The 27,880-nt window shown below is 39.1% G+C and overlaps 1 protein-coding gene across 2 annotated transcripts; it reads left to right on the top strand.

Moving 5' to 3' along the window:
- Positions 1-121: 121 nt before the first annotated feature.
- Positions 122-27,611, top strand: Twz (BTB/POZ domain-containing protein twz). 2 transcript variants are annotated; one of them, XM_071708471.1, is made up of 5 exons: positions 122-372; positions 14,293-14,379; positions 14,940-15,143; positions 23,474-23,679; positions 24,320-27,611. In XM_071708471.1, exons 2-5 carry the CDS (start codon positions 14,351-14,353, stop codon positions 24,817-24,819), a joined length of 939 nt encoding a protein of 312 aa, XP_071564572.1. In that variant the 5' UTR covers positions 122-372; positions 14,293-14,350; the 3' UTR covers positions 24,820-27,611. The 2 variants fall into 2 exon arrangements, with proteins under 2 accessions (XP_071564572.1, XP_071564571.1); XM_071708470.1 differs by lacking the exon at positions 122-372 and adding an exon at positions 6,721-7,018.
- The last annotated feature ends 269 nt before the right edge of the window (positions 27,612-27,880 follow it).

Here is a 27,880-nt window from a genome sequence, read left to right on the forward strand (position 1 = left end):
GACAATGGATTGTCGGTGGTCGGTGGTGGCGGCGGTAGTGAAGAATGGTGGTGGTAGCGCGAGAGGAAACCAGCGCGCGCGAGGACCGCAGCCACGGCGGAGAGCGTACACGTAACGCAGTCTAACGAAAGCCGCGGTGGTGCGCGGTGGTGGCTCGCGCCACTTTTGTCCTTCGGCCGAGAAGACACGTGAATGCCAACCACGTGGTCCAGTGCGTGACACGAGAGCTGGAGAGATAATCACGACGATTTCGCCCAGGTGCTTCATAGAGTGTGACAAGTTTCCGCGAGCGCGACGGGACTCCAGGCTTCTCCAATTCGCAGCCGTGGGCACGAGAATAACCGTCAACCTGGAGTCTACGTGCCAGAAACGGTGAGTGAGTCACGATTCATAATTATTCGACTCGATCGTGGAATGTGTCGAGACGTATGCGGAATACGAGTTTTCGAGCCACGTCAAGATGTAGATTTTTATGCGATTTTTATGACGAATGTGCGACGCGTGAAGCTAACTCGGGAGAGCTCATCCCGCTACGAGAGGTCTGTCCGTTCTCGGACTTGTTGGCGAACTGTTAAATTGTAAAATGTCTTGGGTAATTAGCGATTAATAAATTATCGATAAAATCCACGTTACGTACGTGGGAAGGAACGGGTTGACCGCGCGATTGGCGTAATAACGCGATTCAGATGATTGCATCAACCACGATTGCTTTCTGACATAAACCTTTGACGCGATAATTAAACCTCGGGAATTATTATCGTGAGATCGACAGGGACGTATCTCGTACATTCGTTTTGCTCTTTACGTCGTCAAGTATGTTTCGAGAGTATAATTGCCGCCACGCGAATTTATAGAAAGCTTTATCTCAATTATTCGATTATTACGTTACGTGAAGTCTCGCTCCGCGAGAGAACATTCACTTATTGCAGACCCATTCTAATTTCACTTGAAAATTTTTCTCACACGCTGTTTGTACTTTTCGCTGTTGCGTTACTCGATCGAAGACTTCCGGGTAAAGAAACTATACGTTACCGTGATACTGTCGGTGCGGAAAGTATCTAGAAAAACCTATTTCTCTCGCTTGTTCTCTTCGTACAGAATGCCTTCGAAACGTACGTCGCGTGACAAACTGATATTCATGTATGGAAATGGTGTACTTTCACGTAGTTAATTATGTCGCTTGTAACCCGCGAGGCGCGGCCAAGAGCGTTCCGGTACGGAAAATTCTAACGAAAGTACAGATGATTTTAAGTAACAGGAACGGACATTTTCCGGATTGGAAATCAAGCGGTCTCGCATAATAATTCTGCGCGTAGAGACACACGCTGCCATCTCGTTTAATCTATTTTGCATTCATCAAATTGTACGTTGCGAGTTGTGCATCCTCTCTTGTTTGTTATGCTCCAACCGGGGATGTCTTAAGATCCTCCTTCTCTTTCTGTACGCAGTAAACTGAGGGCTTAAGGATTAAGGACTTTAATCTCTTAAACGTCCCCGTGTCGTTTTCTAAATGTTTATTGCGGTAATTTCTCTTCCCGAGAGAATACTAGGAAGCTGTGGACAACGAATAATCGCGCACGCATCCGTGGGGCATTTTATATGATTGAGCTCTAAAGTGAAGTCGATAGAAAGTCAATCTGATCTCACGACGCACCGCGGGTAAAGAAAGTTTAATCTACGTCCGCGCGAGAGGGTTGTCGCTGCCTTTAGAAACGCGGCGGGACAATGCAATTGCTCAATCATTCGTCGCATTCCGCTGTCATCGAACAATAGTTACGATCAATTATGCACTTTGCGTCGCGAATAATCACACATGCGATGCAAGGAGGAGGCTTTAGGTCGAGATGGTTACATAAAAGTTGCTACAACATCGTTCCATATCGAAATAAATTACGCGTTGCACCTAGCCAAAGATAGATTATGCAGCACATAAGAAAGTTTCATATAAATGACGGTAGAAAAAGTTAATTATATAAAGATCCTTTAATGTCATTTTTAGATTCTGAAGCTTATGTTCTAAAATTTAAAATTTTTTTCACAATTACGTATTTGTAAATTATGTTTGATCTAAACTACACTTAATTCTTAAGTGCGTTTGTGTGAGATCGAGCTGCAAGTTGCAAGACTCATGTTGCATCAAGATACGTGACTAACGAGTCAGTAGTGCTTCTCGTCTTGACACAATGAGCCATGAAATCCGAAGAGTAAGTGTAGCAGTTCGTGAGGAGTTAAGGGGTAATATCACCTTGTGTTCACTATCTTTTTCTGAATTTATTATAAAAAAATGAAAAGATTTATTAATATTCGGGTTTTTACATGTGAAAGTACAAGTCTTAAGGTACATAAAAAAATTTTTTTTAGATTTTTAAAAACAAAATGGCAGCTCTCGCAAAACAATCCTTTTTTCCCCTTGCCGTACCGCTACAGGTCGCAATTTTGCACCTAGAACAAACCAAAAATTTTCTGAAAATATGGCCCAAAATCTAGTGAACATCGTAGGATTTTTCCGAAAAATTGATTTTTAAAAAAATGGCGTCAATTTGAATTTTTTCTTTTTGTTCTTTTGGAAAAAATCGCTTGAAAATTGGCCATAGAATCGGCAAATTTTAATTTATCGAAAAAATCCTACGATGTTCACTAGATTTTAGGCCATATTTTCAGAAAATTTTTGGTTTGTTCTAGGTGCAAAATTGCGACCTGTAGCGGTACGGTAAAGGAAAAAAAGGATTGTTTTGCGAGAGCTGCCATTTTGTTTTTAAAAATCTAAAAAAAATTTTTTTATGTACCTTAAGACTTGTACTTTCACATGTAAAAACCCGAATATTAATCAATCTTTTCATTTTTTTATAATAAATTCAGAAAAAAATAGTGAACACAAGGTGATATTACCCCTTAAATACTTAAAATAACTGGCTATTATACGCGTGATGAGAAAAATTGGACAGATAAAAAAGTTAGAGTATTGATATAATTATAGATAAAAATCTCGGCTTTAGAACATATCACGGCATAATTATATGATCGATTGTAATAAATTGAAAACAATTAACGTGAACTTGTAGTTTTAATTAAGTAGTTGAGTGATTGACGTGGAAAGTGTGATGCAATCTTTGATTATATACGCGTCTTCTTGATTTCATCTTTCATTACTGACTTAAACATCTCGACGTGACGATTGCGCAGTTGCATTCAACGTTCAGTTTACGACGGAGTCTAGTACTACTTAGGAATTAGATAACAATTAAGATAAGCAATTTCGCGCATCAAATCCACATAATACAAACGATAACCGTACACAATTGTACAATCTTACTTTAATTATGTATAGCTTCCATGTAATAGTAAAAAAAATGCTAAGTTATCGAAACCCTATAAAACTCTCTTATACACGGCATTAATAAACAATTCTGCACATTGCATAAATCACAAACTCGACAGTCTAACGTGACAAACTCTGTTTGCTAATCCGTTAACGTGCGAATGTATATGTATATGTATATACATATGTATACGTGTATGTTTTATATTAGATATATATATCGCAGAAACTTTTCAAAAATTGGTTGCAACGTAATAGTCGATGTGCACCTCGAGCTACAAAAGAGAGGGAGCGAGGGAAGAAGCGCGCGGAACGCGGAGAACGAACGAGAGAGAAAGAGAGAGAGAGAGAGAGAGAGAGAGAGAGAGAGAGAGAGAGAGAGAGAGAGAGAGAGAGAGAGGGAGAGGGAGAGGGAGAGAGAGAGAGAGATTTAGAGAGGCAAGGGGCCGCAGGGGGAGGAGGATTGCTAGCATTTCAGAACGGATGTGGGCTCTGTGGAAATTGTGCTGGGATAGGAAAAGGGAGGTTGGAAACTGGCTGGAGGGATGGCCGGGGGCGCAGACGCGCGCTCTGCAGTTGCCGTAATTAGAACCGTGCGCCCCGAGCACATAGCCCGCGGCTGACGAGTCTCCTGCGGACCGAAATTATTCATGAAGCCGCGCCACCCACGGCGAAATTTTCTCGTAAATATTTTGCCTCGTCCGAGATATCGCCCCGAATATACGTGTACGTATGTACGTATGTTTGCGCGAACGACGAACGAACGAACGAACGAACGAACGAACGAACGAACGAACGAACGAACGAACGAACGAACGAACGAACGAACGAACGAACGAACGAACGAATGGACGAGTGGACAGACCGACCGTGCGCGTGTGTGCCGGTCTACCTCTGGCCCCGTCCGGACCGCCCCAATCGGCCACACCGAATCGCACCGTCGCGTCGCACCGTCAGTTCTCTCGCGATTCACCTTTTCATTAACTCGGAAATCAAAATCGAAAGAAACGATCGTTACCGGTGGCATAAACCGATTTCGATTGGCTATTATCGCGCTATAATTAATAACCACATGTGAGATTTTAATAAATCGATTTTTTTCCTTATTTGCACTATAATGAAGGTTGTGTGGCATACAATTGGTCGATTTAATTTTATTTTAAATTCTAATAAATGTATATATGTGTTCATGGTGTAGCATTTTTCGCTTAGCAATTAGCGTGCGACGATTAATTCGCAATGTATCGAAGAACAGAACAAGACAAAATTGACATAAGCTGTATCAACCACATATATATCATTAGAAATATAATTAAAATATGTAATTATTTTTAAACCAGTATACACAATATTTTTCTTATCGTATCCTATACAAAAGAATCATCAATTAAGAATGGAAATCTATACATTAAAATATATGTTAAAGGGACTGGCACATTTACGAAATATGTAAATTAATGCCATATCGTCGAAAAATAAAAGAAATATTAAAACTCGCTGAAGGACCGGTCACGCATACGCATTAATTGTTATTACGCGAAATGTATGAAATTTCTCTGATCGCTGATTATATTAAGCCTGCAATTACATTGCGGTGTGTATGGAACACTTTATGTAAATAAAATATACGCAGTGAAACCCGAAATAATCAACTCTTTTCTGAAAATGCGTTATTTATGGATACGGCCTGCAGCGAAAATAAATTTATAACGATATGTAATTACCTTCCATAGTTAAATTAATTAAAATCCTACCTGGCAATTACATTATGACACGCTCGATATTTAAAACCGCGCTTTTTAGATCATACATTTGCAGTTAAGAAATAGATACCAAATTTAGTAAAGCGATACTGTAATTCTCAAAGATATATTAACGGTGAAATTATATGTATATATATCGCGAAGAGTGCATTTACGTGAAGTTTATGTCATCGTTAATATATCTTTGAGAATTAAACTATCGCTTTACTCAATTTGGTTCAATATATATATATATATATATATATATATATATATATATATAATGCTACAATACGTTACAATAAATTTAGTAACATTTTATCTTTAATTTTTTACACTTGTAGCAGCAATCTATACATTTGCGATATTAAACAATCAGTTGCATAGCAGTACGTGTTAATAAACATGCGTTATGCAATATGAATCATAAAAAGTATAAGCATTGCAATTATGTAAACAAGAAGAGATATATGGCAAGGAAAAAATCTGTTATCAAACACATTTCTAAGAGTCATACTTACAGGTATCTATCAGTAATATAATCTATCAATATTTTACGAGAAATCTGTTACTCAAACGAGATTTATATTGTCATGTATTAAGTATACTTGAAGTTAAGTGTGCCTAATTACGACAAATGAGAAAACTATTGTGTTATTAATAGATTAAGTACTTATACGATATTTTAAGATAATTTGATTTCGTTTAAAATATAGCTTTTGGTTTAAAAAAAGCAAGAAAAGCTTCGTAGAATGATATTCTAATTTACTTTGTTTTAAGAATTGAAAGAGATTAATCTAATTTTTTTCAAGTCTTCCTTAAATGCTAGAACATCTTCGTAATGTTAATATCCAAGAATCCAAGAATAATTATGTCAAATATTAAAGATTATATATCTCATTTATTTTAATGCTATATTCGATGTAGCTCATGATAATTTTTGTTAATTATATTTAAATTTTACTGACAACGAGTGAAAATTGAATTGCCTTGAATTTGACTAATTGTAAGAAAACACGTCAACAAATCGCATTCTCTAAAGATTAAGAATAAGTTTCTTTCGGATCCTTGAAAAAAAAAAAAAAGATTTTTACTTAAAATATTTTTAGAAATATTCTTAGAAAGAAAGAGAGTAGGTAATGCCGAGCACCGTTGCACTGAACGCACGCACCAATGCGCTTCCGCGCCGTGCAATTCCGTTTCTTAAAATCTGTCCGCGCTAGGTGCGCACACCTGGTCATGCCGTACGGCGGAGTATAATACGTTTTGCAACATACCTACTCGCCGTTGCGCCGCCGCATGAAATTCCTGTCCCGCCGCGGTCTTACACACCGTCGTCTCGGTCAGAGTTTCCGTCTCGTAGGGTAAGTAGGTGAGTAAGTGGTGGGAATAGGCGAGGATGAAATGGAGCAAGACATGCATTGGCGCGTGTCGGGAGTGCCTCTCTGGCTTCGCGGCAAACGGAACGGGCCGCGGGTCCGCGTTACGTGGGCAGGCAGGTACGTGCCTACATACCTCGCGTTGCCCGACGTAAGTAACGACGTGTGCAACAACCGTTCGTAGGCAGGGAGATAGGCACATAGTGCACATGCCTGCCTCGGTATACGAGCCAGTGCCGTCAAGGCAGACCGAGAGAGCCGCGTGCGCAAGAGAGAGAGGGGAAGAGATTTACACCGCGGCTGGTATACGCGCTTCTCGCGCGCATATACTCGAGCGTGTATCCTTTGCGTGTCCTGTACCCACCCGATGAAATATTATAAAAAAGCGCAAGGCCTACGTATCCGACGAGATAAAAACGCCCACGGCGCGTATGACGATGTGCATGTAGCATCTTGATTCTTATATCGGCAAACGGCGAGACGGCGTGTACGAGTGAACGTCTACGAGGAATCGCGATCGGGAGAGCCAATGTCCTGCGCTACGAATTCTCGTCGAGTAACAAGGAAATGGATGCGGGGTAAGCACGCTCTCGTGGGATTCGTATAATAATTATCTCGCTCTGCGCGAACGTGTTTTACATTTTTCCGGCGAAGCCTTGCGTAACAAGTTTGACAAGCCTAATGCTGATGCAGGAAGTAGAATTAAGTAATAAATAAAGGAAATCGCTCGTATGTCAAATTAACAAAGGAATAAAGGCCGATGATCGAGCAAAACAGTAGATGTCAAATGTAAGTTCATTCTATCTCATTACATACATATATATATATATATATATATACATTTTATTATACTCTTTATTTATTGCGCGAATTTATGTAACGATATCTGAATTTCGTCGGCTGAAGAAGACACTGTGTGTTTGAAACGTCCCGTCATATATCCGTCATATATATATATGTATGTAATGAGATAGAATAAACTTACATTTGACATCTACTGTTTTGCTCGATCATTGGCCTTTATTCCTTTGTTAGAATTAAGTACCTGTGTCATAAAAGACGAATTAAAAATTTGCGATTTAACAAAGACACACATAGTTGTCCGATCCCGGCATCGTTCGACTGCAATGTTCCCGGCTAACATTGAAAATGCCCATGCACGCTTGTAAACAGGTAGAAAAGTGCTAAATACGGAGTGCAATTATCGTTCGAGAAACGACAGTCGCGTCGTTAACGATCGTTAAAGCTTCTGCGCCGGGGCAATAAGTGGCCGTGCAATTGAAACAAGTACGCATAATTTCGCGGGTAATGATTCTCTAGTAGCCGGCAACTATTCAACGTCTGTCTATCGTCCGTATCCGACAAGTGACGTTCTAGTAATGAAGTACCAGATGGTAAATGCGGGGGGCAACGAAAAGGACAGCAGCGGTGCGCGGCGCAACGTTGCAACTGAAAACCTTAACAAGGCAACAACACAAACGCGCGGCTCGCAGCATGACGACCGCCGTTACACCGAGTAGCATCCGATTGGGATAGCAATTAATATTATAAAAGCTTTCTCCGGTAACCACCGCACGATTATTCGTTGAATCCACCGTTCAAACGGCTTTCAACATATTAGCGATAATTATACTAAATTTCCGCGAGGCAATTCACGGTGATCGCAATGTAACGACACAAAAGTACAAAAAATTTCAAGTGCAAATAAACATGACTCTTGGGAGGGATGAAAAGTGACGGAATATATACGACGAAAGATAATGCACGTAAAGTAATCAGCAGGTATATAGAAACATTTTACTTATTTAGTAAAGCTCTTCTAGCTGATTTTCAATTAATGGAACAGATTCTTCCTGTTAATAAATACAATTCGACATAAAACAGAAAATACTCTTCAATACGTACTAAATTTTGCTCAGAGCAATTAAGAACAAGCCGTAAATGTAAATATTAAGTATTATAATCCATTAAGCATATCATTTTCCAATATTTTACGCGCGTCGCGTTATATAATAAGTTATTTTCGACCGTACTGTTGGATAAAATATTAAAACGGCATCACATGTGAATATTTATCGCGTTGACTCGTATATTTAGCTTCAATGCATTTATGATGAAGGTACCGCGTTTCTTCTTTGTTTTACGTAATATGCTCTGCAATAAATATGAAAACAAATAAATGCTATTTAAATGCCCCTTACAAAGTGCAGATTGTATCGTTGAGATAGACGAGGCATTGTGTTACAAACGAATACATTTACCTTCAGAGATTAGCTAACGAAGATGATAAAGCGTCACGAATGCGTTTAAAAACGCCGACGAAGTTGTTAATCGCCGCGAAGAAATGAATCGCTCCATCAATCAACTGGATTGCGGTAGCTTAATGCACTTATCGGGAACGCCACGAGTCTCGCGAGTATAGATATAGGTAACTACACTAAGCAATCGAAGAGGGAAAGGTGAAAACGCCGATCCATTGTTCGATTCATGATTTAATGCTTGTTTCTTCAACATGGGAGAGTTCCTAACAATTATCTAAACAATCTCTTAATTTGATCCAGAATTTGAGTTGGCAATGTATATGAATTAATAGATTATTAAGGGTTTATTAGATATTATTAAATAGAAAGTATCCATGTTATACAATCTGCGAAGTGCGGTCAAGCAAAGCTAGAAGTATAATGTCGTTAAAAAAGATAGATTAGCACAAGCCTTTCAAAGCATTCGCGTAATGACGAATGAGAGCTGAATGAACACGTGCTTACGCGCACAGAGAGGAATATTCTTAAAAAGACACATTTATATCCATATGCCGTTCTATACATACGTCATTAACGTTTGCCAGAGAGTTTTCTTTGATAGTAAAAATTTTACAATGACCTTTCCTTAATTCTACCCCCACAAATAACTAAGAATATTTTATCAAATAACACGACTTTGATCTTCGGAATTAAAAACATTTCAAGCGTGTTTGATTAGTATTATTCCCCTTCTCGCGAAAAAAGAAAGCGTGATATTTTACAACTTGCATTCATCGCAATCCTCAACTATGCATGTTCTCAATATTCACCGGAATGCAACACTGTCCGAGCCAGTTTCTTTTTTCTTTTTTTTTTTTTGCACTTGTGTATGTGTCAATATACGCGTGTACAGCGTATTCCTTGAAAATATAGAATGATAGGCAGTCGAAGTATAGGTATGTGTATGTTCATGACGTTGATACTGGAACATTGGATAAATTCATCTGATTAACCGTATCTAGAACCTGATATATCGATCTGTAAACAAATATCGCCGGACGCGATATCATCTTCGTGGATTACAGAACTTCACGGAATACAGATAAAACTGTATTGCTCTAGAAAGAAGAAAATATTTAAATAAACGTAAAGGGGCTCGGATTGATAATTTGGAAAATTTATTCGCGCGGTATCGAATTATTTCGAGACAACCAATGTACTGGCTGGTGCAAAGATTATGTTCTCTAGATTATGACGTTAATAATATTGCGGTTCGAACGTTCGTGCACGCTCGCAAATGGATCCATTACAAATATTATTCAGAGAGAACCGATCTGACTGGCCCTCATAATGAAATCACCAGAGGGAAATCCCAGTCGACCCGGTCTAAATGAATTCACATGCGGTATCATTTCATCACTTTGTGATTCCGTCTGATGTCTCTGTTATTTTAGCTTTGTACCCGCAGGAATATAAACAGGCAAGATTTTCAAAAAGATCGATAAGAACAGTTTTAATAATTAAAATTTATCATCCGCATACATATAGGAAAGTTCAATATTTTATCTCATGCGTTAGCTCGCGTATAATGTGATATTCTATGCAACAAAGTTTCCTGGCCAAATAAACTGTTTCCCAAATAAATAGATGAAAAATGACGCGTATTCCTCGCGTGTGCATGCTTTATATGTATATAAACTTATGTTTATTTTTAATTTATTTCAACTTATTTAATACATTTAAGAAAGGTTTTCTATCACTTGTGACTCGCGACTGTATTAATTCTCATATTTGTCAAATTATTAATCCGTCAAAAGTTCGCACCCTCGTTTAAAGATGTAATATGTCACTTATGTCAAAATAACAGGATAAAGCTAAAATTTACAAAGATTGTGCACTTATATATTCCAAAAACCTGTGTTAAATTTACGATCGATTGTCCGACCCGTTTCTGAGATATTTGCTTTAAAAGTTACAGAAATTGATATATATAGATATACTTCCCATGTAAATATCATAATATGTATCTCTGCTCATGTACGGTAAAAATGAATGAATTTTTATGGTAAACTTCTATGACATTGAGAATTGCAATTACGGTTTTTTAAGATTTTCTGGTTATATATTTTTTCAATTTTTTAATGATTTATTTAAACAATATCAAGTACAAAAATGGAACAAAATTATACTACATATAGCTATCTGACATACATCTTTAATTACAATATTTGTGTGATTTCCTAACTAACTGTGAACTCGTCGAATTTTTCTACGAAATGGCGCGCTAGTCGGCTCATTTTCACGTCTGTTGGCAGACTTTCCCGATGATACATCGTCGCCCGATGTAACAGATCGCTTTCAAATTTGCATACGCCGACGTCCTCGGGCCATTAAACGTCCACGTAAAGTTAGTAGTGCTCTTCTTCTGCGCACGACATCGTGCACGCGCGCGTCCTTAGCGCGTGTTAGCCGCCTCGTCGTGTCCTCGGGCTGTGATCACCTTAACGCGAATTTATACGTTTTGCAGCGTGTGTCGGTGATCGTTGGCGCTCGCTCGCTCACGCTTGCAGTGCATGCGTATCAGAACTGTATCTGGGTAAGAGGTTCGGATGGCCTCGGGTAATAACGCGGATATCACGGTGTCGTTGCGGACGACGCGACGTCGCGACTCGCGCATCACCTTACTCCTACCTCCTATACCTCTCCCTCACCGTCCTTTCTAATTTGACGTTCAAGAGGCGACGACGTTGCATCTTCACGCCCGGTGGGACGCTTTTCGCCTTCGCGACGTCGGACGCGTGCCTGCCAGCGCGAACTACCACTTGCATCTCGTATTTCTATACACGCGGTCTACTCTATATATACGTACGACATTATTAAGGTCAGACAGATACATTGGAGTCTGAATGACATGTCAGATTTTGCTACACAAATTACAAGCAGCGTAAATATTACCATCAATTTCTAGCGATACTGCAGTAAAATTTTCGGCTATCTCGAACGCAGATCGGGCAGCGTTCGTTTGAGGATTATTCGAATACGTTGTATGCAATGTCACATTAACAAAGAAGCCGTATTAATACGCGGACAGTTGTACAGATAGTACATTATAATTGTGTATCCTCTGTTCCACCTCTATCTTTATCCGTGCGCGACCCGCTGGCGCATACGCGGATGTATGCATGCAATAAAACTATCTGCGTATGAGATACAATTCGCTCGAGGCGTCGCCACGTCGCTGTCGCGATGGACGTTATTGCGGATATCGTTACGGCATTCATCCTGGCTTCCATATTCCGGGATTTCTTTTCAGCGAGCTCTCGCGCGATGCGAGAATCTTGGAAAATCTATTTGCACGCAGTGTGCTCGCGATTTAGTCGAGTTCGAGCGTTTTTAAATATTATTGATCTTACCGCGAAATATGCCGCAACGTGCCGAATTATTTACGTAAATTATTTGCTACACACGTAAATACTAATTTCTGTATTGAATTAATTGTCGATTTTACGCATGTAATTATGTATAATGTTAAGCGCCGAGTGGCTTCAGTACGTCGACCGTAATGTACATTCGTACACCGACCAATCGCCCCGAGGCGCACGAACGACCATGATGATCATCGCCATTGTTATAGCTATATCGTGCCTCAGATTCTTCTTTCGTCGGCGCTGCCGGTCATTTCAACGCTTGTATTATGAGCACACCTGATAACGCCGTTTTCAACGAGGTCTCGAGTCAAAGCTGTATCTCATATTGATAAAATTAAATGCATTTTTCTCCTATCTTCTATTTTTTTGGTTTACGCATGTCGCTAAATAAAGTGATTTAAAAAATAGATGCAAAAAGATCGAATGACGTCGACAATCGATCCCTAGCAGAAAAAAAATATTGTACATAATAAAATAATTAAATGACAAAAGAAAAGTAAATATTACATTTTCCCAATTGCTTTATCTAATCTAATGGATTAGCGCTATCGAGTGATTTTTCATCTCGCCCGCATGTAACATTCAAACCCTGCTTTCAAACACGGAGAATATGATTGAAGTGCCGTCAAAGCCCATTAATTTCGCGCTGCGGTGCCGTCAATGCGCGATCGCGGTCCCGGCGACACGTGTTTTCCGCGCGCAAGAGCGCGACAATGATCGATCTCTCATCGGCGCTAAAGAATACAACAATAACGCGAATTAATTCCGTATGCAAGTATGCGTTTCTATACTCGTAAATGCATAGCTCCACATAAATCTCCGGATTAGCCCGCGGCGCCAAGCGCGGCCGTGATGGCCGTTGTTGCTCGTCCGCCTCCGCCTCCGACTCCACACCATCTCTTACTCTATACTCCTTTACCCGATGTCCGACTTGCGACGACCGCCGCGCCGGTTCCCCACCGTCCGTGCAGAAGAGAGGCACATCGTCGGGCGCATCGCTCGACGACCTCTCGCAGCGCGGCCGAGAAAAGGCGCGCTGCATCGCATTTCGCGGCGTCTCCCGCGGCGATGCACCGCAACGGCGCGCGGACTGATGTGGGCGAGGGTGGTGGGTGGAGGAGAAAACCGGTACCCCCTCACGCGGCTCACGTGCCCGTGTCTTCTGACCATCGCGAATTCTTCGCCGGACGCGTCCCTTCTTTCTCGAGCCTCGGCCATTGTCACAGAGCACAGCGGGATATCACGAAATACTTGTCTTAAAAGATAAAACCAATTTGTCAATTGTACGGGATCGATCGTATAACAAATTACAGGAAAGCATGTGTGTTCAGGTAAATATTGAATTATTTAACCGAGATACGATATCTAAAGAGTGCAAAAAGTAGATAACTTTTTAATGCGAGCAGCAGGTACGCCTGATGGAAACGGTAGTTTACGTTGAAATTACACAAACTTTGAATCTGGTTCTATTATTTCTTGTTGGCTTTTTTTGTACGAGCGAGATCCTCTTTTTTTTGGTCGTATATCTAACGCAAAAATCCCACGCATTACGGTATGCAAAGCAGGTCTCTGGATAATAGCTAATAATGTGCCGGCCTTTCACGAGCACCGTAGTAATGAAAATTCGAGGGGGTGTGCCTCTAACTCGCGAACCAAACCGACCCACCCTTTCCCACTGAAAGGGCGTTTAAAAGAATACCCTTGGACGGCCGGCCGACCAGCGCCCGCCAAATATTGTTTCGCCGCTAATTGCCTTATTAATGCATATGAGAATTTCGCGTTAATGTTCCAAGCTCTCAGTCGATTCAGCATTGCCCGATGTTTGACCAAAAACAATGGCTCGTTAAATCAGCGTTATCGTCGTTCGCGACCAGCCGTGAGGATCGATACGTTAAATCGACACCTGTGTTACGGCTATAAAAGGCTTAAGCGTTGAACGCACTATGAAAATTCGATACAGATTCGGTTCTAATTCGCGGTAAATGTTACGCGGTAAATTCGCGAGGCCGTTCGAATCGAGACACGTATATAATTCGACGTAAGGGAAAAATGTATTAAAGATATGCCAATTTACGTTAATCGCCGGGAATGCTATCATAATTTTTAAGTTGCTCGTGCGTACGTTTTACATTTAACTCTTATTGACAATGCGTACAACAAATATCCATGTGTTTTTAATTCCAGACGGAAATGTGAGGCCGAAGGGAAGGAGGCGAAGGCGGAGCTGACGGCGCAACGCAATATGTTCCCTAGCGCTCAAATTAAAATGAGGTAAAGTCTACATCCAAGCTCCAGTATAAGTCGTCCTAGAACAGTCTATTCGAGAAAGAGTTACATAACTCAGTAAAATTCTCTCTTCGTAAAACGTCATTTAATTTCATACACCGTAAATCACGATTTCATAGCTCATAGTTCGCCTTCGCTTGATTAGCTTCCTGGTCGCGTGCTTAGAGTTGCATAGAAAATTATACATATAGAATATAGCACTAAAATTGAAATTATACAATATGAAATATATAGTAACGTCATTTATTTAATTTAGCTTTATAGCACTTATTTTAAATATATACATGTAAAAATTAGAAACCTATTATCAAGTCTCCACTCTACACTGGAGCAAGTAACAAACATAAAAATAATAAATACAAAAAGATCTATATTGCTATTCTAAAACTTTTAAATATATAGCACGAAAACGGAAATTTTGCGGTTTTTATTCATTCGTGGTATTTTGGCACGTGGATTGTGACACGATATACAAAATTGTCTACAGAAAAATTTGATTAGCAAGCTGCGATTATCATGTTTAATATCAAAAGTGTATTTTTCAGATTGCTGTCGCCAAGCAGTTCGCCGGCCACCTCGCCCACGATGTCGAATTCCTCGTCGCCAACACCACCGACGCCGGCGGCCCCGGCTTACAACCAGAAGATGACCGGTATTCCTTGCGTAGCGGCCGCTTCGAGGTACACCGCACCGGTACACATCGACGTCGGCGGCACGATATACACGTCCTCCCTCGAGACTTTAACGAAGTAAGGATACATTCATTTTAAATCCTTAACAATCCAAGATAGGCCGAGAATAAAATGATCCTGGTGCGTTTCCGACGTAATGCGTGCCATAAAAACTAAATTTCTGTCATTAAGAAGCGTTAAACGTCAACGACTCCAAGACTGGGCTTCGTAAACGGAATAATTTATGCCGTTGATCTTTATTACGGCTTTGTATATTTCAAAAAAGAACACGTTATTCTGAAAAATTACAACACTGAGAGAAAGGTTTTGTTACTATGTGAACAACCAACATTTTTTGCTGCGAGAGCTAATTAATTTTGCAATAATAGCAAAACCTTTTGTTGCAATAACAAAGTTCAGCAAAACTTTGCTATTGCAACAAAAGGTTTTGCTGTTTGCTGCTCTCGCAGCAAAAAATGTTGGTCGTTCACATAGTAACAAAACCTTTCTCTCATGTATATGAGCGTGTTCGAGGAAAGATTTTATCCGACGTTAGAAGAGGGCAATGATGAGTTGAGCGAGTTTACGTTAATATCGCGACCGGATATCTTTCCGCGGGCTTTCCGCGAAAGCACACGGAGTGTGACTTTTAAGCGACATGAAGAAATTCTAGCGAGTGAGAGAGTAGAAAGGGAGCGTGATGTCCGGATCGCGGAAACGTGACCATCGACAACGCTCCAGGATGTTCGTACCGGGCAATATCTCTGAGAACATATCGCCCGCAATCAGGCACACCGTTACCGTGCCCGGCAGTGTCCAAAGGCTATTTGCGGTGTGCCCGTGCACTTTATGCATAAAAGAGACGTAACGTGAAAGCACAACTGCGCTTTGCTTATAGAGGGGATTTTAATCTCCTCGAAGTATCACCCTGCAGATATCCTCTTTGCCCCGGCAAGAAAAATCCATGAGTATTATGCTCCATGTGATTCCGGCTGGTATAAAATAAACCTCTAACGCTGAGAGAGTAAATCTAATAATATAAATGTACATACAGTTGAATTAAAGTCATATGATATATGAGCGTAATTAGACTTGAATAATCGACGCAAGTATTATTAGTTAAATTTTATGCCATCTTTTCTTCTCTTCTTTAGTCGTTTTTCTTCACCTCATCATGAAAAATAAATCGTTATAATATCGTTAAGTTATTTAAATTTAATAACATCGTAACTTTTTCTCGCATAACAGATCGGATTTTAAATCGATATTCGCGGCAGCGAATTAATGGCTACTGCAGACATAATATCTAAATTGCTAAATGTCACCGTATAGCCTCGTGATCTTCGTTTCGAGTAATGCTTGTTACGTGAGCTTAATACGCTATCTTCGAAGCGGGGGAATATCCAGCGCGCTTAGCGGCGAGGAAAATCGTTCCTTTCACAAGGAGATCACGAATGCACGGCGTCAGGCTAGATACACAGCATCGGTAAACTGCGATAGATGCGTTCGTGAGAAAGCTGATCATAATTGACAGGTGGTCTTATCGTTCGTCTCGTTAACTGAATAGGCAATGAGTTCTGACTTTGCTACGAAGATGTTTCTATCGAGACTATCCATAATGAATGAGCGAGAAAGTTGTGATGGATATACACACTCATACTCGCTGATACCGTATTGTCAAGCACTTTAATCAAACAATTCAAATAAAAACAAATGCAAATGCAAAATAAAGAAAACTATGAGAAAATTTTAATTCGCTTTAAAAATATATGTAGAGATTAAAGTCGATGCAATAAAATTGATTTATCAATCGTTTCAATTGTAGTACCGTATAATAATATTACTAAAAGAACTAAGAGATATTATTATATAATTTTTTCTTGTTTAAAAAGATTTTTTTAATTTAATAATTGTTTTTTTAGATATTCACATATAAGATTTGAATTAGCAAATGCTATTATAATTTCATATTATTTCCAAAAATAATAATAAAAAAGAATTTTAAAAAGAAAAAGTAGCATTGTAATTTAATAATTTTTGATTAGTAATAAATATAAGCTATATTAATATTATAAACTATATTTCGTCATAATTTAGTGAGTTTAACAACGATGGATTATTTTATTGGCGCACTAACCCTACAACGGAATGGTCCAAAAATCATTAGATTGGTAGGCTGAACCAAGTTAAAACTAACCACAGTGCGCGATAGGCAAATTTACACGCGGTGCATGGATTATCGTTAGTCGAGTTATTGGAGCGCAGGTCCGTTTTCTATGAACCGTTACGGCGCGCATCGCGAACACACCCGTGATTTAATCTGTGAAAACCGTCGACGGGATAAGTGTCGCCGGCGTATAACAAGCAAACCACCAAGAGTGCAAAATGAATATCACGTAAAATCAACGGCTTGCCCGCCCCGCTCCGGCCATCTCCATCGTCACGCTTCGTTGCACCTTCCTCCCTCATTACACGACGTGATCTTATTGCTTTGTCGAAAGTACTCGGCCGCGTGTCATAAATGAGAAAACCGCGCAGATAAAGTACGATATACCAACGTATATCATTCGACAACGTGTGCTTCTTGCAAACGGATTAGTTAAAAAATGTTCTAATTTCTTTCTATTTGTGTCAATCCTGTTTGAAGCCGGCTTTTTGAATCTTACGCGGCTCACGCTGGTGACCGCAATCATTCGTTTCGTTCAAACGAATTGCACAGATTTAATTAACAAAATGACGCATGCATTTCCGCTTATTCCGCTTTGTGTATGAATAATGAAATATCATCAGCATCGCAGAAATCATGCACAGACTACCATTTGACAAAGCAGATTTGCAGCCTCTATATTATGCAATTTCATCCGCGTTTGACAATCATCGCGTCACATTACCCATTAGCATGCATTTAATTATCTCACAGTGGAATAAGCGCATCGATCGGAGCTTTTCCCCCCGCATTAAAACGACATTAAAATCGTTTTGCAAGAGAGAATATATTTCACCGTTGGTATTACTCTCTCGTGCAACTGATTTACAACAGTTATTATCGCCGCTGCTTAACGACATTGACGCAGTTCACACTGAGTATGATCATTCTTAGCGCCAAGGTTCGTGCCGATATTTTATACCGGTCGACTAACGATGTGCAGAAGCATGCTCCAGAAGCATGTGACAAGAAGATAACAGTAATGAGTACAATACGACTACCAGGAGACAGGTCCTCGAATTGAAGTAATAATCCACCATTCCAAGGAAACTCGAAATGATTAGGCAAATGTAAGAAATGTCTAACGTCAACGTCGCATAAATAATATTTGTGATTTATTATTTAAACGTAAAGCATATCAATACTAAATACCAAAATCGTGGTTCAATTTAAATCGTAAAATATTGCTAACGCAATAATATTACGTTCAACATTCTTAAATAAAGGCAGGAATCTTTTACTTTTATCACAAACCAAATAATTTAACGAGTTTTCAAGGTAAAAGTGGATTTCGATTTTCCGTTACCGAGAGAAAAAAAATCAGGTTAATTAAGAAATATAGAATATTGGTTAAGTATAATATATACTTCGAAACGCGGTACAAGTGATTAAATATTCACGATTCGTTTGCATTAGTAAACACGACGGATAGAACAGTTTCTATTAGACCACGCATATTTAGGTGCCTCGTTTATACCGTACGACGTTATGGATGAAGTAAACAGGTCAATATAATGCGCACCAATAATAAATTCATGCCGCTGATTAATTTAGTTCAATCGTCAGTGTATAATCGGCAATTTCAAAATAACGCCAAACGTTTATGATCCCGTAACAACCCACCGACCTAGCATGCGATGTTAATTAGTAAATGTCTATTTATGCGATAACCCGCAGCTTTGTATATCGAAAACACGATATTCATCTAATATCTCGTTTTCACTTAATGCAAAAATGTGCGTAATTTTATTCTCAAAATAGAAACGAGCAATGTTTAAACTATATATTATACTTCCGGTATACACGCGCTCAAAAATGTATTAACGTTGTTTTGATTCTATAGTGTAGTTATATCATTTACATATTCTTACATTATTACTTTGCCACTTAACCAGTCTATCAATTGTTTAAATTAAATCACTTTAGCAAATTACGTTTTGGAGCAGTCATCCCGCATATCAGAAATGATCATTTAACGAGACACATCCGCCAAACATAATTATTTATTCAGAGAATAATTTAATATTAATTAATGATTGATAAAATTCTATTCTCAGCACTATATAATTTTTTTATTTTTAATATTACGAAAATTTTACTACAACACAGACAGACATTATATAATCTTACGCTTATATAACAACTTGTGATTTCTGAATAAATTCTTTAATAGTTCTTCAATAGTTGAATTACGATCAAAAAGTGCATAATATTTTTTCATATCGTCATGTACAATTCTTAGATCATAATGTTGTCAATAATATTGACCGAAGGCGGACTATCGTGAGACTCCACGTGCCTTGCGAAAGATTAATCGTTGCGTATCGACATTTTCTACCAAGCGTTTACAGGAATGACGTAATAGCCGATCATTAGTCCACGCTTCCGGTATCACATAATCCCTAAAACATCGTCGATCATCCTGCCGGTCGAGAAGGCTGCGCGGAGCCTCGAGGGTATCCCATAGTGAAGTACCAAGTCGTCATTTCCTCGCCCTCTAGTCCGACACGTGCAATTTAGCGGGATATAACGGAATGTCTCGGCGGACGCGTCTCGTTCTCGAGCTCACACGTATGTCCGCATATGCATCAGCCACGCACACACGAGCGCATTCGCTTATCCTTATTTGCGTCCATAAAATGCGATTTATCGCGCAAAATTTCGGGCCGGTGAAAACGCTCTTATCCAACAATCTTTTTAGTCATCGAAGAAAGGGCGATTACGCGACAACAAGAATAACCATCTTATTTGTAATACGAAATTCTTAATTGTTAATTAAATATCTTCATAAATATACCGCGGATTAAAATTTCGTTAAGATGCAGAAATCCACTTTATCAGGAGATTAGATTTTGTTATTTTTCAGTAGCTTTAGGTATATAATATGCTATATAGTTTAATGAGTCTCTAAAACTAAATCTCGCGCGACGAATGTTCGAGGAAAAGTCAATCCGAAATTTGTCGAGGAATCTATAACCGATAGAATGCACGAGATTTCGAACACATCCTGTATATATCGAAAGCAGAGCGGAGTGATGTGATCTGAGTGATGTGAGCCGATCGTTTAGTGTTTTCCCATAGCGAACGGATCTGACCCGGGATTGGACCTCGGTTGGTCGGTGGGCCCAAGAAATCGCCGCGGGTAATCACGGTGCTCGTCCTCCGCCCCCGGTACCGTTTCCTCTCCCACTATCACCCCCTTCAGTCGTCTCGACCTGCACAAGCACCGATGGCCCTTAGCCTACGAGCGCACGTATCTCGTTCTCGCTCCTCTTGACGGTATCACTTTCGCACTTTCTCTCTTGTCTTTTATCTCTTAACGCGAGTTAAACGAGCTCTTTCTTCTGTTTCCGTCTGTTTCTATTTTTACGAGCACACGTCTTTGTTCAGAAAATGAAACATAAAATGTAAAGATTTAGAGAATCAAAAGTAAAATTAATTTTAGAGAGAAGATTAGAGTTTTTATTGTCTCTCGACTTCCTTAAGAATTTCCTAAAAGATTCATTATTGCACTAAATGCTTCGATCTAATGTAAAAATTTCGGAAATTGTCCCGCGTAAGAAATGAAAGAAAAAAGGTACAACGTGATATTCATTTAAATAGAAAGTATACCATTTTCGCGTCTTCGGCGCTGACCGAAATTATACAGTGTGAATTTTAATTTACCCGCGGCAATTTTGCGGTGAAGAAGGAGAAGGGGGTTTGTTCGCCGAGGAAGAGTGAAGTTTCCCTTACAATAACTCGCTTCGATATTCTATAGAAAATTAACTATACCGTATAAAATTTCGCGCACGCTTTGAGGTAAAATCCAGCGATTTTCATTTACCCGTTCTGACAGCGATTCTCTCTCTATCCTCTTAAGCCAAAGTATCAGTGGGAAGTCGATAGAAAGCGAGACCACGAGGGAGAAAGAGAGAGAAAAAGGGCGAAGGATGAAAAGAGGGAGTAAGATGAAGAAAGAAAGAGAGCGAGAGAGAGAGAGAAAGAGAGAAAAGATAGAAAGCCCTCTCCATATCTGTATACATGTATACACCTTCGTATCTACCCCGCGGTGTCTGCTCTTCTCTCTTCCTCGCTAAAGTCAGATCGCCCACAGGCTCCATGAGGCCGTCGTTATTATATGTTATCGCCGTGGAAGGTATGGGAACCGGCCTGAGGGGGTACCAGGTACCTACCTCGGTATTTCCCCCTCGTTGTGCCATAACGCACAACGACGAGAGATACACGGGAGAGGAGAGCCGATTCTTCCTCTCTCATCGCGCCGCGGTCCTCGAGAGTCAACCGTATCCTCTTCCATCCGTCCTTTTCCCTGTTACCGTCCCCTCCCCCTCCCCGTTCCCCCCCCCCGTTTCTCTTCTCCTCTTTCGCCCCAGTCCTTTTCCCAGAGCATTCGTCTATTATATGCTAAATTACGACGACCTTCGGCGGTGCATGCAGGACACGGCACCGCTCACGGCACGTCCGTGAGCGCATGCGAGCAAACGCGTGCGTGAAGCTGATTGACACGGATTCCATAAGTGTGATTCGTTCACGGGGTCGTGGCATTATTAACCCTTTGCTACAACAGGATGTTGCAACTGACGAATTTTCGAATTTTTTTTCTACATACACATCGAGAATTTTAACCGGAGTATTACCGGAGAAATAAGAAATTTATCGTGTATATCGTTATTCTTGGAGTAACAAACCCGACAGAAAATCGCCAAAAGTATATAATTAATAAAGTAAAATAATATCATAAAATATCTAAGACAAAAACAGTCTTCATTATCACATTGATATGAAAACTAAATTAGAATGCCTATTTAAGAAAACTGCAGGGAAAGCGGATCAAAATATAGTGCTAATTTTTTCTTGAAAACGCACAATGTGATTTTCCATATCGTGGCTAATAAGAGAATACTCTTAGACACTTGATTGAATTTATTTCGCAGTATAAAAGAATAAAAATTATAATCCTCCCTTGCCAGCTTCTTTTCCACAATTTCGCTGCTTTAATTTATAGCGAAATTAAATGCGTAACGAAACGTTACATTATTCCTATTAGCCTCGAGATGTAATTACAAGGCATGGAAGGGGTATCGTAACGGCAACGATAGCGCAAAGATATGTAATAAGAAGATTAGCCGCAGCCTACTTTAAACGATGCTGCGTTCGCGAACATGTTGTGAAACGCGTTCGAAAATGTCACGGGCACTTTCTAAAGAAGCCGGAAAAAGTGATACATACGGTGCATGGACTGGCTGCTACGAGATGCATACGCACACACGCGTGCATCTGCATATCTGCTAGAGTAGATTTCATGCGCGTATCTTATGCTAAGTCTTTACCGAGCCCACCGTTCTGTCCTCATTCACGCATAACAATTCTCGATACAGTTCTTCATATTTCTTTTCTATTTCATTGCTTTCTTTCAATAATGAGCGATTTTTTAATTAAACTGAATTAAATTGAATCCTTCCGATAAATGATCAGCTAATGGATTTTATTAATGGTTGAATTTCCTTCTGATTGGAAATATCACTTTTGTTTTACGTTTGCGTTTTTATCCATATGGATATTCAAAGCGTATTTTTCAAATATTCTAATATCCCACGTCCAGATTTTTTAATATTTAATAGTATTTCCGGTCCAAGAAGGCGTTACACGAAAGTAAGTTGTTATAAATGAATTACCTAATAAGATATATATATCGAAACAACTTTTTATTTAGGATAATATTATCACGATTCACTTCTCAAGCTTTCGTAATAACTATAACTTACTTAAACTTGCTTAAACTTAATTCAGTCAGTGCGTTGAGTCGGAATTTATTAAACGAACAGCTGCTTGTACGTAACCATCAATCGCGAAAACAACACGCGGCTACCTGAAGCGGTTTCGGCAGGTGACCAAAATGTCAGCACCTGCCCACACTCAGTTAACTCTGTTAGTCGATAGAAAGTGTAATTTCTATGTTGTTGAATATGCAATCTGTGTACATCGAATTCTTAATTTCGAATACCGAATAACTGCATTTTTATACGTCAATTATGATTACGTATATACATCGACATATGAATCAAGCGCGATAACACTTTCTTGAGTATTTTCTCATACGCGTTTTCAGCTAATCAAATTAATGCTCATTAAGTTATAAAAGTTGCAACTTTCACACATGTGACAATCTTATTTAAAAAAAAATCTTGGAATTTTTTTACAGGTACCCGGAATCCAGGCTAGCAAAATTGTTTAACGGCAGCATCCCCATCGTTCTGGACTCGCTAAAACAACACTACTTCATCGATAGAGACGGCGGCATGTTCCGACACATACTGAATTTTATGCGAAATTCCCGGCTGCTGATACCCGACAACTTTGCCGACCTAGATTTGCTGCTAGAGGAAGCACGATACTTCGATATTGCGCGTAAATTACTTCATTTCTTCTTTTTTAATTTTAATGCCCTATAATTTACCCGTTTACGTGAGGGGGAGAACGATATGGAAATAGGATTTCAAATCAGTCACGTAATAAAACGAGGATGACCGGTTTGAAGCGTTATCTTTCGTTACTAATATAAATCACGCGCGCGATATAACGATATATCATTTCTCTTCTAATTCTCTTGACCGACTTCTGTGCGTATGTGCAATGCTCAGCTCTAATGGAATAGTAATAACGAACTCTGAAGTAGTTGTTTACTTGATTACAGGAGTAATACAGAATTCTGAGTACCTATATTATAAAAGAAATAAGGCAATGAAAATTATTCCCTCGGGACATTAACCCAATATACATATACATTTCGTTTCGATAAAAATCGAATTTTACGCGTAAAATTTTTCGCGCTTTTATATTTTATCAAATTCATTTATGACCAAAATGAAACACTGTATTATAGTGTTATTAATAGAGACGAAAGCTCACGAGTTTCTACGACCTAGTTGTCAAATCGCAATTATAAATAAAATACATTATTAGGCTCGCAATTGTCAGACTCATCGTTAAAACAAGTTTAATCTCGTTCAAGAACTCTTCGAATGTAACGCATTTTTCTCTCTTTCAGCCATGTGCAGGCAACTGGAGCAAATGAAGAAGGAGCGCATAAAGAACGGCTCGACAACAATGACCGCGTCCTCGCCGAGTCCGCCGCCCTCCGGTCAGCTCAGCGGTCGCGGCACCGCCTGCACCACTGCGCCCTGTAACCGCGACCCCGAGAAGATGCGCGGCAACGACGGCAACTGCAGCTACGAATGCGTGGCGTTACACGTGAGCCCGGATCTCGGCGAGCGGGTGATGCTGTCGGGAGGACGGGCGCTGCTGGACGAGGTGTTCCCGGAAACGACGCAGGCGGTGATCGATGCGCGATCCGGCGTTGCCTGGCACCAGCAGGACGCCCGTCACGTCATCCGGTTCCCGCTGAACGGCTACTGCAAATTGAACTCCGTTCAGGCGATCACCAGACTGCTGAACGCCGGCTTCCGGGTGGTCGCGAGCAACGGCGGCGGCGTCGAGGGCCAACAGTTCTCGGAGTACCTGTTCGTCAGGCAGGCCGTCAACACTTGACGGAGCACGGCGCATCAGCGCAAACCGATCTCCAAGTCGATCCGTTGCCTGCAGCGTGACCACGACTTAGAGTGAGTGCAACTGTCCACAGGAGAACACCTCTCAAGACTGCATCGCGGATAATTTGGTTATTCTGACAAAAACGAAACGGGGCATCTTGGTACAAGGATAGGAGGCTGGCGATCGCAACCGCAGTTTGATGCCGAAATATTGATATAGTAATACGAAGATCTTCGTGTATTAAAGTCTCTCGACTCTTGCGTCAGGTATCTTGAATCAGAAGTGAATAAGTGAATAAGAGAGTGCGAATAAGTTTTGTAATTTACGTCAATTTACCTTCGCTTTACAAATCAACTTTATCAAACAGCAACTACGGTCTCGTTTGTAAGCACACGTAAGTTACAAGAATTATTTGCATGTTATTCTGATGTTATAATCTGACAGTGAGATGGCTGACATCGAAGGTACTTAATCGATCTCATTTTAACCGTAAAATGATAATAAAACTATTGATGAAAATTCCAAATAAAACTCGTTACAGTCTAACTGTATTAGTAAATTTTTAGTGAAATAAATTTAATGAAATAACATTTTTAAAATAGATTTTTTAGTAACAAATTTATGAAGAATTGAAACGAATGTATTTTGAAACGTCACAAATACACATCTCCATTCATCAAGGAAATATATATATATATATAGAGGAAAGTCCCCTATTATGAGATAGGCTCCTAATATGCGACAGCAAGGTTTCTACTAAACTAATAGGCCCTATCTGTTGGTTCCACCATGAACTTATTACCCTTGGGATAAAACCTATTTAGTGGAAAATTCATTGTTTGATCGTGCGTGTAGTCGTTGCAGAGAAAGAAATTGTGAAATTGGATGTTGTCAAGTGCCATGGATATGAGTCTTTAAACCTTGTTTATTATATAATTAATAAATATTTGGCAATAAGTTCTGCATGCAGCGATAGAGTAAGGTCGTATTAATAGGAAAATACGGGATATGTTGAGTTGTTCAATTGTAGAGATTAGATTTGGTGATCGCGAAACCGCAAGGCGTGGTGCTCGTAACATGAGATACTCAGGGTACTCCTGGTTGCTGGAGTATGAAAGTTATTGTATAGTAATAAAAGAAGAGAAAATACTATATTAACGTTAAGGGAAGGTTTATACGAATTTATAAGACTGTGCTGACCTTGATTTGAGGGGGAAGGGTGGAGGGGGAAGATTAGGTACAATATTGAGTATAAGTGGGTTTACGATTATTGCAAATATGCTTCTCCATTACATTTGTCTTTCACAAAAACTTTAAATAAAGTTTTTTAATTGCAATATGATGTATTTTGCACTTTATTAGCGATTTCCCGGGGTCTCTCATATTAGGAGCACACTTTTTCGATTTTTTTGAAAGCTTATTTTTTACATTTTTCTGATTTTCAGAAAAATCAATATTTAAATTAAATTTTACATTTCAGCATCTTAAAGCTTATTAAATTCCCTTCATAATGACCTACTATATTTTTCAATTCTGCCCATAGACTTCCGGCAATCACACAAAATAGATGTGGTATCTCATAATCGGGGTCTTTCCTCTATATATATATTATATGTATATATAGTTACTATATTTTATAATAGTAACTATAAATGTATATTTTATGTAATTATTACGTATATAACAACATTATATATATGCATGATAATATATATTATATTGGAATGAGTTTTATAAATTTATAAAAAGTTTATAATTAAAACAAGTCGTTTATGAAAAATCGTTAAAGCACACGGCATTTACCTGCAGTTGCGACGATTGACATTATACAGTGACCGTTCGCGCTTAGATGTGACTTAAACGGATCGTTGTTGATCGTGAGAAGATATTAAATAAATTATTGCGGATATTTTTAAAGTAAGTATTAATTAAGTACATAGATAGTTAAGTATATAGATTATTTGACTCGACATATTTTGTGATAACGACGATCACACATTGAGTCACATCTAAAAAACAGTAACAGCGTAGTGCAAGCCTAATAATGGCAATGATGTATCATGCGATCCACAGCAAAGTCTAAATCACACACAATATTAACCGTATATACATTATTCCATATCCTTTTTCGTTCATTGTAAAAATGCACGTGTTACAGAAACAAGAGATATAATCATTATACAGCTTGAAAAAGTGAATCAACAATATGTCGTACTGTCTTCTGCACTGCTTTTAACGTTATTGATACGCGCAACTGTAAACATCGTTGTCCATTCCTCGTGTTACAATCTGCGATTTTACGTTTGAGAATATCAGATGCGCCGGTTTTTAATATTGTTATTATTTAATAAAATGTATCTATGTATTTAAACGCCATACTAATTACTGTAAATACCGCGAATAAACGTGTATATACATACACATATAGAACTAAATACACACTTATACATATATATAAATGTAGCATAAACACGAATATACATATTCTGCTTAAAATCATGTATAAGGAAGAGTCGAAAACAACGAAATGATCGACACATGTCGATCATATCGAAAGTCAGTTGAAAGTTTTCATCGAGATAATCAAACTATAATCCATTACGAAGACAAGAAAAGAGCAGCAGGAAAAAGTCCTTAAGTACTAAATCTTCTCGAGATGAGCACTGATGACATTGCTCTTTAAATGACATTTCGATTATTAGGAATTAAAGAGCGAACTATAACTGCTAAGGAATCTTATAAATATCATTACAACTGATTTAATAAAATATTTATTTTACGTTTCAGGAAAACGCAGCGATCTTATTGTTTCATATTCCTTAACGTTCCAAGGTGAAACTTACAGTAAAATATACATTATTCTTATTTTTTACAACAGCCACGACTCATCATGATTTATAAACAATTTAATTATCTCTGCCTATTCTTCGAGAAACCGAACGTAACGATATTGTTAACAGCACAGTCGAGATTTTTTCTCTAGATTATGGACAATAAATTTTCTATTCGAGAAACGAGAAAAAGATAGCGAAATATAGACCGCGAAATTATTGTCACTCGC

This window comes from Temnothorax nylanderi, unplaced genomic scaffold, assembly GCF_030848795.1.
Source record: "Temnothorax nylanderi isolate EJ_2023f unplaced genomic scaffold, tnyl_v1.0 TNYL_tig0068_pilon, whole genome shotgun sequence".
Taxonomy (NCBI): Eukaryota; Metazoa; Arthropoda; class Insecta; order Hymenoptera; family Formicidae; genus Temnothorax; species Temnothorax nylanderi.